Source organism: Balaenoptera ricei, chromosome 4, assembly GCF_028023285.1.
Source record: "Balaenoptera ricei isolate mBalRic1 chromosome 4, mBalRic1.hap2, whole genome shotgun sequence".
Classification (NCBI taxonomy): domain Eukaryota; kingdom Metazoa; phylum Chordata; class Mammalia; order Artiodactyla; family Balaenopteridae; genus Balaenoptera; species Balaenoptera ricei.
In genome coordinates this window covers 74312829-74328301 of record NC_082642.1, presented here as the reverse complement: position 1 = coordinate 74328301, position 15473 = coordinate 74312829, and the positions used below count along the sequence as shown (strand labels likewise).

Here is a 15473-nt window from a genome sequence, read left to right as displayed (position 1 = left end):
GCAGAAAATATGAAAAGAGCCCATGGATGAACCATATACTCATAATAGCCTTTGCCTTGGCTACTACAGTGAGATCAAAGGGTTTTTAATTATCACGGGTAAGGATGCCATTAAATTCTTAGCCAGAAGCCAAAATTTCCAGTTTCTGCTTAGTGGTGGAGGGGTATGTGAAGGAGGTAGTGTCATACTTCTGTAACCCAGGTTTAGGAGAAACCTCAAGAAGTCTTAGGCAGATAGGACTATATATCATCTATCCATCTACCCATGCCTTCATTCATTCATTCACTCAACGAACCTTCATTTAGCACCCCTCTACCCACAAGACACTGAGCTTGTGGCAACACAATGCAGAATATGAGACTCAGTGTCCAGCTTCAGGGAGATCAAAGTCTAGACTTCAATGAAAGAAAAAATCATCATTGACCGGGATCTGGAAGAATACATGGAATTCAACAGGTAGAGATGAAGAGATGGAAATTCCAAGTGAAGAAAACAGTCTCTGCAGAGATGCAGAAACTTGCATCCATACAGCCTTCACTGGCGTGGGGAGTGGTGCAGAAGAGCTGGTAAGAAGGGAGCTGCAGGAGAGGAAGTGAAGGAAGAGGATCCTGCAGACCCAAGGAGGGACAGAGTCACAAAGAGCCCCTTCTCTCAAGAACGTTCATGATGCCAGGCAACTCTTACAATTTGGACTGTCCTCTGTTGAAATTTGATGCCCTGTAGGAAGATTGACATTCTGAACCACGTTTGCACTTGAGACATCAACTTTCTGAAACCCAGGCTAATCAAATGAAAGATCCAGGCTGTGTATTTTTGTCAACTCTTGCTGTTGCCTCTGCAGTCACAAATATCATATAGAGGGAAACCACATTCATAAAAGATCCCAGTGTATGAAGTACCTAATTTCATTGTTCATTTTGGAGAAGGGGAAAAAGATAAAAATATTGACATGGTATGATATGATTTTTAAATAAACTATAAACCTTCACAGAATTTAAACTAAAACAAATAAATGAGTAAAATTATACAATACTAGTTAAAAGAGACCTAAATAGACAATAAGTTCCATAATAGAGAAATCCAAGTTAAATTCTTTCAAAAACTATCACTTTCTTTGTTTACTGTGACATAGTTTGTATTATTGTTGTCGTAACTGAAACCACTATGATATTAAAATATCCAAAGTCAAGAAGCACATTTCTATTTCCGTTAAATCTTCTCTAAGAAAATAAGCGTTTTTTTTTAAATGAGAGTAAAAATGCAAACAGCTTCATTCTCACTTTTCAAAGAAAATGTCAGCTTAACTCTAAGCCTACTGAAAAAAAATTTTTTTAAGTTGTTGGAAGGGTCAAGCAGAAAAAAATATTTCTGGAATTTCTAAATTTTGATGACTTTAATATACAAGTTCTGCAGCAAAGTATGTATATTTTTACGGAAATTTAAATTCGCTTAAAAGACATTTGCAACAAATGTTTATCATAGATGGAAATAAGACTAGAAAATGAATCTAACATTTTTATTCAGTTGCATAAGTTAGCCATGATATAGATATAGATATAGTAATAGATAACATATATAATATATATATTTAGGTATGACAGAACATATATGACATACATGTATGTGTCACAACTAAAAGCAACTGTGATCTGTGATGGACTAAGGGAAAAAAACAGGAAGTAAGCCTTTAAAATAACTGATCTTCTATTACTTTGGTGTTGACATTTGAGGAAAAGCGTGTTTAAGTATAAGAAGTTAAAAAGAAGTCTTTGTGTTTTTGAGTCTAGTGAAATATTACAAGGTTTCAATTAACCAGAACACTCAGAGCTATTTGAGTGTTGTTATTAATTGAAATTTTTCATTGCATCAAGATTGACCAAAAGGGGAAAAAAAACTTTTTTAGTGGCAGATCTTTCTAAAATGTATTAATGCTTCTTTCTGTATTACTAAGTACAATAACACTATACCTAATTCTTTCTTTGAAGAATGGAGATATTACTGTCCTCAGGGCTATTACTCAGTGCATCTTTCCTTACTGAGTGGTACCCAGATGTAATTGTCAGAGATGGGCTGAATATATACTGACTGTGGGGCATAACTTGGAATCTTTAGTGTCCTTCAAATGAGGTTGTTTGTTTGTAAATTAATTTTTTCTTCTAAACATGACATTTTCTGGAAAAATTAATTGAGGATACTGGTTAATTAGGTTTTTGTTTTACTATAACTGAACAGATTATAAGTGGCTAAAAGGAAATAGTGTGATATTGTTAATCTGTGGAGGAGGGAAGAGTAATGGTAAATTTTCAGACAAATTTTGATAGATTTAAACCATTTTGAGCTTTCTTCAATTTAGTGTTTAGAGGAATAGCTTAAGTGGAGAATCTAAGACCTTTTATACTTTCTGGGAACCTTTTAAAGGCTTAATAAACTCTGGTATATGTTGATGTGGGAAAAACTAGGATCTTAAAGAAATTAATTTTTTTCTATACACATAACATCTGTCTAGAATTAGAATCAATTTCAATCTGTCTAATGAAATATCACTATCATGTAGTTGCTTTTATCTTTGAAACTAATAGATCATAATGTTTTATTTAGTAGGTTGAAGTAAGTTCAGGCCAAATCTCTTTTAAATGTTAACTTAATCTATTTTGATATATATCTGACATTCAGGAGGAAGAAAATGTAAGGGATAGCAGAGAATACATCTTTAGGAGATTGAGAAAAACTTCATAGGCAATTTAAAATTAATATTATCAAATCACTCTTTTGCCTGTAGTGACTTGGGACATAGATTAAAGACATATTTCCAGTATAGGCGATATAGGCAATCTGCCTAAAGTAGGGTGTAGAAATGACTCAACACCTCCATGAACTCAACGGTCCACCAAACTGTTCTAATCCTTCAGAATTTAGGAACAAGATATGAATGTGGTGTGAATTTGTAATTCATCAGACAAACCAGTGAACTCATTAGTAGAAATATATACTTTTAGAACTGCTAGAAATGTTTTAACACTCTTAAGGTCTTCTATTGTTGAAGCCTTTCTTAGACTTTGAAAGTTGAAGGTCATCTTTTTTATTGTGATTATATAACTTTGGTTGAATAGATTTCCTAATATGGCCCTACCATATTAGGGCCCTACCATTGTCAACCCTAGAGCACATAACACTGTCTGTGAATTCATCAGCAATCTCATGGTACCTTGGAGTTTTGCAACTGCTACCTGAATGGGCCAGATCCAGATTTGCCTTGTTTTTCTATTGTTAGGGGAAGTCCATTAGCTTTTACATTTCATTATAGTGTAGCCTTATCAAATTACTCTTTCAAAATAATAAATAGTTCTTTCAGATACTGTAGACACCCAAGTACATATGGAAAATAATTTACTCAGCTAATAGGATTTTGCTGGTTTTTAAAATTATTAGTGTATATTGAGTTCTCACTTTTACATGTTGTCGCTAAAATCTCTATTCAAGTTTGGGAACCAACACACAGCTCCTATTGGCACTGGCTGACCACTCCACGCACAATCTTCATTTGAATTTCTTTTAGGTAACACTCCCTGACAAGTAGGTCATAGTTTCTGATGGGATATCACCATAGTGGCCAATTTTGGCCACCTGGGTTCAAAATTTATAGTTTTCAATATCCACAAAGTCCTTTTGATCAGATTAGAAATCGCAAAAGGAATTAACTGAGAAGGCTTAAAATAGACCTGTAACTGAATTGTCTTTGGATGTTTCTAAACAATTTATTGAAGTACGAAAGTAAGATTACTTTGTAATCATGGGTAGTTTTTTCATTATTGTATTAGTTTACTAGGGTGTCCGTAACACAGTGCCACAAGCTGGGTGGCTTAAACAACAGAAATTTATTTGCTCACAGTTCTGGAGACTAGAATTCTGAGATCAAGGTGTCAGAAGGATTGGCTTCTTCTGAAGCCTCTCTCCTTAGCTTATAGATGGCTGTCTTCTCCTCATGCCTTCACATAGTCTTCCTTCTATGTCCTAATTTCCTCTTCTTATAAGAAGTCATATTGAATTAGGGCCCACCCTAATACTTCATTTTAACTTAATTACCACCTTAATAAAGACCCTACCTCCAAATACAGTCACATTCTGAGCTACTGGGTGTTAGGCCTTCAATATATGAATTTTGAAGAGACACAATTCAGACCATAACAGTTACTAATCTCAGCTCATTAGAAACTGGTTTCTCATTATCCCTAGTGGCTAGATTCAGCATCCTGGCCTTGCTTCGGAGCCTTGATTTCTCTGCCTTATAAGTCTTTTTTTTTTTTTTTAACATCTTTATTGGTGTATAATTGCTTTACAATGGTGTGTTAGTTTCTGCTTTATAACAAAGTGAATCAGCTATACATATACATATATCCCCATATCTCTTCTGTCTTGTGTCTCCCTCCCACCCTCCCTGTCCCACCCCTCTAGGTGGTCACAAGGCACTGAGCTGATCTCCCTGTGCTATGCGGCTGCTTCCCACTATCTATATAGCTATCTATTTTACATTTGGTAGTGTATATAAGTCCATGCCACTCTCTCACTTCCTCCCAGCTTACCCTTCCCCCTCCCCTTGTCCTCAAGTCCATTCTCTACGTCTGCGTCTTTATTCCCGTCCTGCCCCTAGGTTTTTCAGAGCCATTATTTTTTTTAGATTCCATATATATGTGTTAGCATACGGTATTTGTTTTTCTCTTTCTGACTTACTTCACTCTGTATGACAGACTCTAGGTCCATCCACCTCACTACAAATAACTCAATTTCGTTTCTTTTTATGGCTGAGTAATATTCCATTGTATATATGTGCCACATCTTCTTTATCCATTCATCTGTCGATGGACACTTAGGTTGCTTCCATGTCCTGGCTATTGTAAATAGAGCTGCAGTGAACATTGTGGTACATGACTCTTTTTGAATTATGGTTTTCTCAGGGTATATGCCCAGTACTGGGATTGCTAGGTCATATGGTTTTGATTTAGGTCATCCCAAACCTGGTCTCCTATCCATACTGTGACTATTCTCTGCCTCTGTTGCTGTTATTGAAATCTCTTTACTGCTTTCATACCTATTGCTCCTCTTACATTCCAAATGGCTTCTAAACTCAAGTTCATTACGGTGGTTTCTGTAATAACCAAAAGCTAGAAACAACCCAAATGTCCATCAACGGTTTAATGGATAAATTGTGGTATATTCAGATGATGAAATACTATACAGTGGATAGAATGTAATAACTATTGCTACTTACTCCATGGATGAATCTCACAAACATAATATTGTATCTTTTGCTACCTACTTCATAAGGACACTTAGCCCACAGAGTCCATGAGTTCAGCAGTAACCATTCAGAGTCAATTAATATTTATTGAGTCACTACCATGTGCCAGGCGTTGTGGAAGTGCTTTCATACATACTTAATTCTCATAAATTTATGAAGTAGAAATATAGTATTTCTATCCTATTTTCAGAAGGTAAAATGAAGCCTTAGAGAGAATAATTTATAAAAGAGCTGGGATTTGAAACTCCGGTCTTCTGACTCCAGTCATGGTGTTTGTGCCAGCATGCCACACCATGCAATCCTTCTTTCCCTTCCGCTGACCATGGAGGCTACACCGGCTCCATTAGCTGTTAATCCCATGGCCACACAGTGACTGGGGCTCATCACTCTGGTGTCTCTCCATACTTGCCCTAACTTCTCTCCCCAGAGTGAGAAAGACTGTTCATCCTTTTTTTTTTTTTTTTTTTTTTTAATTAACTTATTTATTTATTTATTTATGGCTGTGTTGGGTCTTCGTTTCTGTGCAAGGGCTTTCTCTAGTTGGGGCAAGCGGGGGCCACTCTTCATCACGGTGCGCGGGCCTCTCACTATCGCGGCCTCTCTTGTTGCAGAGCACAGGCTCCAGATGCGCAGGCTCAGTAGTTGTGGCTCATGGGCCCAGTTGCTCCGCGGCATGTGGGATCTTCCCAGACCAGGACTCGAACCCGTGTCCCCTGCATTGGCAGGCAGACTCTCAACCACTGCGCCACCAGGGAAGCCCCTGTTCATCCTTTTAAGGAACCAGAAGGCATGAGGGAGGAGGCAACTCACACACTGCCGATGACCCCCCCAGAGGACTATCAAGATAAGCAGAGGTGCCAGAGTCTGATCCAGAATTTTAGAATAGAAATGCCCAAAGCCTCAGCTTCTCTCTTAGAACTGTTTCAAGGCAGTCAGGCAGGTGGAGTACCTTAGCTGAGACCTTTTTGGCTAGTAGCTTGTGAATTTAGCCTAGTTTCTGTAATTTTGTTTTCCTAAGTTACATCAACACAACTGGAGCATTTGGTGACTGGAGAACAAGCTGGTAAAAAACTTGCACCTGCCAGAAAATGAGGAAAGATACAAAGAAGGCTACTGAGTAGTCAGACTCCAAGTCCACAGCGCTTATTCATAAATTAGGAATAGAGTTTGCCTGAAACATTCATAAAGGGGAATTCAAGTTCACTAGTTACTAGCCCTCCTCTAGAAAGAAAGTGGACACAGTGTAATTCTACCTTATGACATCTGCATAAATTTGCTATCTCAAATTCAAAAATTTGGTAACAATATATTTACCACATGGTCTTTACATCTATTTTTTAAAAGAGGTGGGATTCAATTTCTTTGCTCTAAGATAACAATAGTCAATGTTGAAAGGCCTCCAATTTGGTAGGGGGATGGAATTCTTTCTTCTTTGTTTTTTTTACTTGGTAAATAGATTTTACTTACTAGGGGCAAGATGTTGGGGGATGCATCTAATCACAGATAAGAAAAAGAGTTTCACAGGTAATCAAATCAATTCAAGGGAACTGGTTCATTGTCTTAACCACATATTTATCTACAGGGATTCTTATTTATTATATTTTCTTTGCAAAACTTTCCAATCAAGAATATGTGGAAAAGACAGGAGTGATAAAGAAACTGATTTTTTGTACATGGTTCCTCCCAAGTTTCCACACCACTATCCTTCCACATTTTACTATCTTGTGTACTATACCACCTTGGCTAATTTCAAGCACTTAGAAACCAGACCTCAATACCTCTTCTCCTAACCCCTCCCAGAGAGAGGCCATGTCTCACCTCTCCCTATGCCCCAAACACCACTGATTCAGCAGAATTTCAGCAACTATTTATGCTGGTGATGAATGATTCTCATAACACCTTACTTTCTCTTGAGTGTTGGATACGTATCCATTTGTGCAAGTAAGATACAAGTAGTCTGGAGTATTTGTATTTGGGAGGATATTTTTTGAAAAGAAAAAAAATAACAAAGTAATCTTTAGAACTTTGTGTTTTCAGTCTTTTTCCTTTTGCTTAAAAATAACCCCCCTCCCCCAAATGCCTGTTTTGCAAATCATCTGAGGTATTTAACAAGGAATTGAAAATAACAAAAGTAACCCTCTAATTACCATTGCATTTTTTTGGTTACATATTTCACACAATCATCAAAGGCCTCTCAAACATAAATATATTTATATAAATATAAATAACAAATTTGGGATTTATCATACAAGAAAGGAAAACATATCATACCAGAAATTAAATGTTACTTCTTAATTATTGAATATGTATTATTTATGTCATCCTCAGCATAAGCCAAACAAGGTCAAAAGAAAACAATTTTTTTAAACCAGACCATTTTAGGTAGCAAAAGTTGTTTCCAGGTGCATAATAGAGAAACTCAATATTAAGGCAAAATGGGTTCCAAGTAATTTAAAGCCACGTTAATCAGAGTAAGCCTGATAGTAAAACTTCACTAATTGAGAACTGGTTATAGATGAGTGAACACTGAGTGATGTGACTTTGACCCTTTGTCAGGAAAGCTTGCTAAGCAGAGTAAATATGCCTGGGGGACAAGGTGGGAGTGAGATGGGGAATGTTTAACCTTCTCCAGAGAACAAACAAATGGTAAATTGTGGACAAATGGATCTTGTTAATTAAAAAGAAGTCTTATCTGTCCTTCAAAGCCAATTTTAAGCATCTTTACTTGGTAACATTTTATAAATTTTAATGAAATTTTATTTAGATTTTATTTTTATTTTGAAACTATTTCATTTCTTTAAATGTCTAAGACTTTTTATGTAATTCAAAATCACCTTCTGTCAGAGTTGGCCATATTACGTGATTTCAGTACCGCCACGTGAAAAAAGTATTTAGTAGTTACTTGTATTTACTGAGTGAACTTGAGTGTCTATCACTATACCAAAGAATACGAAGTAGTTCAAAAGAATCAAGTACAATCTTTGTTCACACAAGGTAGTTTCATTGATGAGACAGTCACAGAACATTTTACAAAATAAAGGATTATAACAAGGTCCCTGGGAGGAGCTTAATCTCCATGCACAACTCAGGAATTTGGGGTATGGGCAATCCTGTTCCTCAAGTGACCCACTGTGAAATTAGAAAAAATGACAAGGAGTGCTTTGGGACCAGTTGGTGACTCTGGTCATTGAGGGCTGATTTTTTTAAAATAAAAGTAGAGATAGAGGTGGACTCAGCTTCCTCAAGAGTGCTCCTGGATGGTCAAGAACATACCCTGAGACAGGAGAGACTAAAGTGCTTAGGCCTATTTTCTGAGGGAGAGACCACATTTTAAGAGTCACATCAGTTTTACACACCAGTGTTTTCTGCTTCAGGCCTAAATGTTCCAGGTTTTCTGAGGGTGTTTTAAGAACTACAAGATGAAAGCTACTGATTGGGCACCTATTATGATTGGTGAGTACTGTTAGGGGAGACACCCTGAATGCGAACAAAAATAGTAAGAGCAGCATTGGTGGTAAGGGGCCCTGTTAGGGCAGGAACAGCTGCTGTGGAGGTGCTGAGGAGGTGATGGAAGCAGCTGCTGCCGAAATGGACTACCCAGAGGTGAGAGAGAGAGCAGCCCCAGGGACACCACACTGATTATGGAGAAGACACAAACCCAGGGTCACCTTATGCACCAGCCCAGTGGACATAGTTCAGAGGGCCCAAGATACTCTTAAGGACCCATAAAAATGTTTTAATTATATCTTTCTTAAAATCAGAACCCCCAAAATGACTATTATAATAATGAATGTGTAATAATAAATTCAGTCTGGATTATATTTTTCTTGATACAGCTTAGTCATAAAATACATTCTTCTGCCTTTTTTTTTTTATGGAGGAAGGGGCCCATGAAGGCAAAAGTTTGAGGGCCTATAAAAGTCATAACGAGCCCCTACACCAATCATTCAGGCCAAGGACAGTGAGTGTGCATGCGGGGGGCGTGGAATCCCAGCGACTTTCATGTGAGGAGGTTTAGAATTAAACAGATTGTTATCCACGACTCTCCCATCACCACATACACATACACCACACACAACAAAAAGTGCCAAATAGCACATAACACGAACCGAGGGCATAGGAGTTATATAGTAGAATGTAATTAGAATCAGTCCTCATTCACCTCAGAAGACTTCATTGCAAAGGTGGTGGTTTGGAGAGTCATCTGGGAAAAACAATACTGGAGGGAAAAAAAAAAAAAAAAGTAAGAGAGAAAGATATGGAGAATCAACAAATCAACTAGATGTCTTCCTTTTAAATGCCGTGTGTCATTATTTTAACTAGAGGCATCAATTTCCTTACTGCAACTTGACTACCCTTATTAAGGAATCAGTAATCATATTATTTCCAGCTATAAACAGATCACTGAACCAGTGGTGAATTCATAATGATTTTTCAATTCCTCATATGAATTGCTAGTTAAGAAAAGAGAGCATCCCATCCATGCTTCCCAATTGTTTACATCTAGATCTGTGCTTCCTTCAGGATGTTTAGAACCAAGGATTGACCAGTATGCTCAGATTTAGTTCTATTTGTACCAACTTTAAAATTTACAAAACATTCTGTTGGGGGTGGGGATGAGTTAAATGTTACTGTGATAGAACCAGCATGGTTTGAACCCTACCCTATGTTGGAAGAAATCTACAGGAACACACAACTAGGAGAAGACATAATATGGTAGGCAAAGATCGCCACCATTCATGGAACATTGATCTGACGTTTTCCCATGTTGAAAGAGAAGTTTGAAGAGAGCATAACACTTATCATGACATTTACCTTCCCAAGTAAAAGAAGGTTATCCTGGCTCTGCACATGAGAGACAAGAATAGCCATCAGAAATTAGCCTTTTTGTGGCCAGTTTCCCACAGGTGCATGTTAAGTCCAGGGTCTGGAATTTATGAGATATATAATTTTTCAGCATATGCAATACTGAATATCATTTCATTTCAAACAGTGTTGCTAAAATGATCTAAATGGCAGGTACTTGCTTACATGTATGGATGTATGAAGAAATATATTCCATACATTCACATTTGTAAACTTGATTGTAGTTTGTCTATCCTTAGAACAGTCATCCTAAAAAAACCTGTTTAATCTCCAATATTGTAAATATAAAATTTGGGGGGAAAATGCATGAAAATGTTAGGGTTGCTATTTTAACTTTCTTGTTTCTGTTTTTTCTCAATTTTTGGCAATAGCATATATTAATTTTACAATCAGAACAAAAGGAAGACTATTATTTAAATTCATATATTAGCTAATTTAGGGTTAGCAGAGATGTCTGGTATTGTAGTCTTTTACTCTTCCCCTAATTTAATATATCTCCGTTTCTTCTGTTTAATATCTTTGATAAAGAGCCTCTGTATTATTGTCCACAGATTAAGAATACTAAAAATAATTTTTAAGTTACACACTCCATAGTAGCAGTAATAGAATATGCAACTAGAAAATTGCTTACAAATGGACTGTGTTACTCTGAAATTACTTATTTTATTTCATGTGTCCAAGATAGATCTCGGGAAAATTCTAGTGAAGATGGCATTTCATGGCATTGAGTTAGCATTTAATAATAATTGTAGAGATGCTAAAGCTTATAAGCCTATTAAGATTTACAAAACAGAAAAAATTGTGTGTATGTGAAATGTTAGGTTCATTTTCTAATAAGATAGGAGAAACGACAACATTTTGTTAGAAATGTGCTCATGAGTGAAGTTACGGATGGCTGATTCTTACTGACTACTGCAGACTAAAGAAAATATTTCTCCAAAATATCTGCTTAGATCCATACTGTGCAATTATACTGAGAAGTAGTTGCTGCCCCAGACTTGGGTGATACCATTGGAAACCCTGCGTTTAGGGCAGTTGATGAGGGCAGAGTGGAAGAGCCCTCCCACCCCTAACAAAGCTGGATGGAGAGAGAACAGTGTGGTAGAGAAGGAAGCACACAGGCTGGGAAGTGGGTCTGGTTCCCATCCGGGCTTAGCTTTGAGGCCTTGGCCAAATCACACCATCTCTGAGCCTCAAAGCCCAAAAATGTCTAGCAAAGACAGTAATGCCTACGCCACAGGGCTCTCATGAGATCAAACAAGTAAAAACATGCAAAACACCCAGCAGACTGCTCAGCACACAGTAACTTCTCTAAATAGGTTAGATCCCTTCCCGGTGAGACAGGCCTAGAGCCCACACCTTCTCATCTGAGGACACCTCATAGCTTCACAGCCTGGTATCCAGCCTGAGAAGATCCTGTGACTTCCAATATTTTCTACTCTGTTTCTTATATTCTATATTTTAAAAAGAAGAAGAAGAAGAAGAAGTGGGCCAAAATTGAGTTTTCTTAATAAATGTTAGTGTCACTTGCTACACTCTGTGTTTCATTCATTTACGCCTGGTGTTATAATAGAAATTAGTTAAAAAGATTATTCTCAAGAATTATTATTTGTTAGAAAAGCTACTATTTTATATATTTCATTTGTGAAGAAACAAAATGATAAAAGAAATTTTTTAAAAATCAAAGAATTTTCTACAGCAAATCACAAAAAAAGAGAGGTTTCCCTTTATGCTGATACTGTTTTCTAAACAGTCAAAAATATCTCAAGAGATTCAATAAGGAAGTGGTAAAAGGTGATTTTGAAGTATTATTTGAAAAGAAATAGGCTGAAATAATTGCTAGAGGGTGTCATAATGTGATAATCAACTTGTAAAGTTTCACTATTCTCTTGTGGCTAGAATGACGTATTTAGAAGCATACCGGTTTAATGTAATCTAAATCCATTTATTTGCTTGAGTGTGTAGTCAGTGTATATTTCCTTTTTGCTGTCTTCATGATGTTTCAAATAATAGATTAATATTGACCTTATGGTGTAGTTCTATTTAGAAAATTGAGCTTGAACTATGGATAATTATGTGTATATATTTCTTACAATGTTTTAAGACACTGAATTAAAAAAAAAAAAAAAACCTGCACAGTTGTATTACTGTCAGCCCTGCAGAGCTGCTGGTAAGCCAAGTTGTATAGTTTCATGAATTGCGAACTCAATTATCAGACAGGTTCTGAATTCTAGAAGCATTATCCCACAAGATAAATGGACAAGTCAGAAATGACACAGCTTGATTTTAAGGTACCAGGTGGAGGTGGCAATACAATCTGGGGGAAATCTTGGTTTGATATATGAGTGCATTCATGTGATTTGGCAGTGGTTTTAGACACCATGGAGATGTCACGTGGCCGACCTTCCTGCTCAGTTCTCGGACTATACCACACTTGTGAAACAGTGAGGCTCATGGGGTAATAACTCAAAAGCCAAAAGGCTATAAAGCAAAAAAGTTGCCAGCAGGCACTAACCTGGGTGTCATGACTCTTTTCAGGTAGTAGGTGTAACCTTGAAGAAAAAGTGGCACTGTCTTCAAAAAAGTGACCTGACCCTGGCTTTGGTGGGTTTTTCCGCAAGAAATAAAAAGCACCGCATGTGTTTATTATACATCCTTTCTAGCTGACCACTGCTTTGTTCTAGAGTTCAGCATGAAAGGACTAATTTTTGTTTTCTTTTGTTTTTGTTTTAGTGAAATGGCATGTCCGTTGCTAATTCTAGCTATTATAGTTGCACATGTGAAAAATACCTATACATAGTTTATAGATTGGTAGCATTTCAAATAAATGGTATACTGAAATATTGACCTGAAATTTTTTGAGATGCTTATCAATTGATATTTTTTTTCTTAGCCCAAGAAAAGAGTCTGAATCATTATTTTTTAAATTTTACCTTGTAACATTAGATATGTTTTTTTAAATATATTAGGAATTTAAATATAAGCATGCCACTTTGTTTATTGCTATATTATTAAACCTCTTGGAGCATGGAAAGAATTCTTCACAAATGATTTTGCTCTTTTGAAAAAAATAAGCTGCAAAAATATTTGTTAAACTATATATAGTCTGTTGATGAGGGTAGCTTATAAAGGTATACTGAGCTTACAGTACGTAATGTTTTATCCAAATAATTTTTATATTTTGAAAAAATGTCAGTTTGAGTGCCATAAATCTTTTCCCAGAATTCAGAACTGTATGTATCTCTATTTTAGGAAGATGACATTGCTTCATTAAAGGAAAAACCTGGGATCATTATGCACCCCAATTTGTATGCAGTGAATCACTGTTGCCCTTTATTCTTCCAGAATTCAGTTAATCTAAGGATTGTGCCCATATAAACTTTTCAGAACACAAAAGAAAATTACCACTGTTATATCTGCTGAATAAAATCTCTAATAGTTGATTTTCTATCATAGAAATAACACATTATCATTCAATAATGCTAGTTCTTAAGTTACAAACCAAAGAAACAAATTTTCAGCATTGTAAAGAGATTCACATATTTTTAAATGTAGTAAGTATACAGAAAGTTTTTCTTTGTTCCCATAAATAAAAGCTGCCACTCATTACATTTTAGAAAGGCAATGCCTGAAAAAATGGACAATGTTCTGCTTCTTAGAGTCAACCTACCTTTTAAATACTTAAAGCCCTGTGCAAACCAAAGATAATAATGTAATTCTATCCTCTTTAGTTGCGTAGAGACTATCAAGATTTATTAACCTCTGGAGTTAATAGTGACCGTAGCTCTTAATTCCCTTTCAGACAACGGACCCTCATATGTCCATTTTTGTTTCTTTGCCTATATCTCTGTGTGCTACATTTGTATTTTAAGTAGATTTACAACACAGATACTCACGTGTGCACTTAGTATAAGGTTGTTTTCTCCAGAGAGGCTCTGCCCAAAGACCAAAGAAAATGGAAGGTTTTGTTTTTGAAGTGTTTAAAGATTATTTAATTTTTACATAGTATGAGATGTTGCTAATTGGCTTGGGAAGGTGATATTTTGTTTTTTGTTTTTTTCCCTTATGCCCTATCTACTCTCAAAAACTTAATAATCTGGTAAACTAAAACCCCAGAAAACCAGCGTACCCCTTTACAGTCCATAGTTATGCTTGTATGAGGCCAAAAAATTGTAGATATCAATATATCATTGCCTCTATTATTAATCCTCCTTTATTTACCCCTGGATTTATGAGATTCTCCAATTAAAAGACGTTTCTAAAATTCCATTAAAATTTTTTGATCTCAAGAACATTGAGAGTTGAAAATTTTTTTCATACTACCTCTCCAAAATAAACAAGCTGGGTGAATTCCTGTGATGTTAGGCTGCCGAAGAATTTTTAGAGGTTTTATGACACGTTTACTTTTTATGCCCGATCCACTCAAAAATGACAGACTCCAGAGATCACCGAGCAAAAGTCCTCTGTGGGAGTGAGACCCTGATCCTAATCCCTAATCCAGACTCCTCACTGTCATTCAAAACACTTAGGGATTATATAGGAATCATTTTTAAATGAACATAACAGGCAATCTATAGTGTTTTTAAATCAATACTATAAAAATTGTCATGTCATGTAAATTGCCTTAAAATATATTATACATATAAAATACTATGTTAAAATTAAATGTAATATGTCAGCTGTAAAGGTGAAAAAGTAGCTAACTAAAAAGTTCACAGATAACCTTTTTTCAGATTTTGTGTGTTTTCTCCTCAGCCAAAAGCCTCAAGATTCACTTGCAGCAGCCTACCTCTTCATTTATGTTGGATTGCTCTTTAAACATTAGAATATCTTGTGATAAATAATAAGTTAAAGATTTCTCCTGACACAAGTCATTGTTGATTTCACTGTTATAGGGAAAAGGCTCTAGGGCGGCAGATAAGGCTGTTGCCATGGTGATGAAGGAGATACCGAGGGAGGAGTCTGCTGAAGAAAAGCCCCTCCTTACTATGACATCACAGGTGGGCAGACCCTTAGGGTTCCTGTAGGAAGCTGACATATGTTAATATATCAGATATTGTGATTCTTAACTAGAAAAAAAAAAAACATTAACTCGATCCAATTTTTTTTAAAACACAGTTTCAATGAAACAATTATACAATATAAAATGAAAACCAAAATTGCTAAAAAAAAACAAAAGGAAAATTCCATCATTTAGTTACTTATTCGTGGATATTAATTTTCATTACTAAACTTTAGTTAAAAAAAGAAAAAGAAAATATATGTGCAAGTAAAACATGTCGCTTCTTTATAAAGGAGTCTTGTTAACAAC

At 36.0% G+C, this 15473-nt stretch overlaps 1 protein-coding gene across 5 annotated transcripts in view; it reads left to right on the top strand.

Annotated features, from left to right (window-relative positions):
* The window catches only part of PEX5L (peroxisomal biogenesis factor 5 like), a 236741-nt gene that overhangs the window by 117479 nt on the left and 103789 nt on the right, over positions 1-15473 (top strand). For 3 of the 5 annotated variants that reach the window (XM_059922044.1, XM_059922042.1, XM_059922041.1), the window contains one exon: positions 15058-15162. The exons of 1 other annotated variant lie outside the window; for it this stretch is intronic. In XM_059922044.1, the coding sequence (XP_059778027.1) occupies positions 15058-15162 (105 nt within the window). Of the gene's footprint in view, positions 1-8812; positions 8900-15057; positions 15163-15473 lie in introns of those variants that run through there. One more of the 5 variants, XM_059922043.1, reaches the window with a different exon arrangement.